This window comes from Rhinichthys klamathensis, unplaced genomic scaffold (genome assembly GCF_029890125.1).
Source record: "Rhinichthys klamathensis goyatoka isolate OS25496 unplaced genomic scaffold, OSU_Roscu_1.1 h1tg000191l_1, whole genome shotgun sequence".
NCBI classification, from domain to species: Eukaryota; Metazoa; Chordata; class Actinopteri; order Cypriniformes; family Leuciscidae; genus Rhinichthys; species Rhinichthys klamathensis.
The window spans coordinates 9,752,808-9,754,972 of NW_026606717.1; the positions used below are offsets into that span (position 1 = coordinate 9,752,808).

At 37.3% G+C, this 2,165-nt stretch overlaps 1 protein-coding gene across 1 annotated transcript; it reads left to right on the forward strand.

Moving 5' to 3' along the window:
* The first annotated feature begins 701 nt into the window (after positions 1-701).
* Positions 702-1,846, forward strand: LOC130095614 (gastrula zinc finger protein XlCGF7.1-like). The gene is made up of 2 exons (XM_056262363.1): positions 702-808; positions 998-1,846. Exons 1-2 carry the CDS (start codon positions 755-757, stop codon positions 1,844-1,846), a joined length of 903 nt encoding a protein of 300 aa, XP_056118338.1. The 5' UTR covers positions 702-754.
* The last annotated feature ends 319 nt before the right edge of the window (positions 1,847-2,165 follow it).

Genomic DNA, 2,165 nt, shown 5'->3' on the forward strand with positions numbered 1-2,165 from the left:
CCCAAGAGTCTGGGTTCGAGACTCGGACTCTCCCAAGAGTCCAAGTCTGGGTTCTCCCAAGGTTTTTTTCTCCATTCTCTCATCTGATGGAGTTTTGGTTCCTTGCCACTGTTGCCTTGGCTTTTGGCTTGCTTAGTTAGGGACATTAAATATTCAACAATATTATTGATCTGCCTTACTTAATGACAAGGACAAACTTTATCACTGTGAAGCTGCTTTGATACAATCTGTATTGTAAAAAGCGCTATATAAAGGTGACTTGACTTGACTTACATTATCTACACGTTCAGGTTGAAACCTACGTTTACCTATCAGTTCCAAGAAAGACTTCTACATTTAAAGAAGGTTAAAACTAACAACTTTAATGGAGTTAGATTAATTTTATTGGAGTGAGATAAATAACTGAATTATGCAGCAGAGCTATGCATGCTATCCTTCAACTGCTTTTTGTTCCTATAAATGGTTCAAAATAGCAGCTTCCACTCTTACAGTAAAAACTCAAATCATGAAACTGTTTCTAAACGACTATTTGAGCAAAACTATTTGCACCTGAATAATTGAGAGGGATTGTAAGTGTGATGAGCATCTGCTAAATGAGCAACAACGTCCACAATTCACACCTTCAGTCAGTGAAGCCGCTCCCACTGCCGTTCATGAGAGCTTAAATGCTGGAGAATATGTCCATTTTCCCAAAGGAGAAAAAGCAGCAAGCAGGAGGAATTACTCCAGGAGAAACTACTGACATACTGTAAAGATGGAGTTTGAGGAAGAAACCTGCATAATAAAAGATGAAGATACAGAGGAACAAATAGGTTGGTGTTTTCCTTCATTCTCTTCAATGACTGATGAGGAACATTAAGATTGAGATTTTGAACAATATTTATTTTTGTTTCTCATCTGTCCTTTTATTAAATTATTAGATTGTAATATGTTGATTTTAGATCTTATGGAAGTGAAAGAAGACAAACAGCTTCAGTTTCAAAAACCTCATCATTTCACAAATGAAGATGGAAACAGATTTGTTATACAGACTAAAAAGAGTTTCACACAAAAACAATCTGGAAAAACTGGAGTCAAAGGATCTTTCTCCTGCTCTGACTGTGGAAAGAGTTTCAGACATAAAGGAGACTTTAATGAGCACATGAAATATCATACTGGAGAAAAACTGTTTACATCCACTCAGTGTGGAAAGAGTTACGGACACAAATCAAACCTTAATAGACACATGAGAATTTACACTGGAGAGAGGCCTTATACATGCACTCAGTGTGGAAAAAGTTACATTTACAAAGGACACCTAACTCAGCACAGGAGAATTCACACAGGAGAAAAACCATTCACATGCACTCAATGTGAAAAGAGTTTCAGGTACAAAAACTTACTCAAAGATCATCTGCGCTCTCACACTGGAGTGAGATCGTTCAGCTGTGATCAGTGTGATAAAACATTTGTTTTTTCATCAATCTTAAGAACACACCTTAAAACTCATGCTGCTGTGAAGTCTCATGTCTGTTCTTTATGTGGAAAGAGTTTTTTACAACTGAGCTATTTAAAAGAGCATGAGCGTATTCATACTGGTGTGAGACCTTATATGTGCTCTGACTGTGGGAAGACCTTCATTACATCGGACAAATTAAAAACACACCAGAGAATTCATACTGGAGAGAAACCATACAAGTGCTCACACTGTGGAAAGAGTTTCTCTCAGTTAGGACACCTGAAAGATCATGGGAGAATTCATACTGGAGAGAAGCCGCACCAGTGCTCTTCATGTGGGAAGAGTTTCACTCAATTATCTAATCTACGGACTCACAACAAAAAGTATTGCCCGAAGTTGTCTAAGTGAACAAAGTTAAGATCCATAACTTGTAAATAATTTGATATACAGATTAACCAAAAGCTTGAATTACCTTTAATAAAGTAATTTAAAATTAGTAGTGAAGTTTGATTTTTTGAAAAGGGGAACCTTTGGGGAAGGTCAAAATGGTTGTGTATTGCATTCTAAGTGTTGCATGTTCTGTCCTTACAACACCCTGTATTGGTCCTCCTGAGACAAAAACTCTAACACTCTCCTTTAAAGTTTTAGAAGAGATCTCAACAACGTCACACACTGTGCTCAGATTTGTCTCCTTAGCTAGAGACACTGGATCGCTCACATTTGTCTC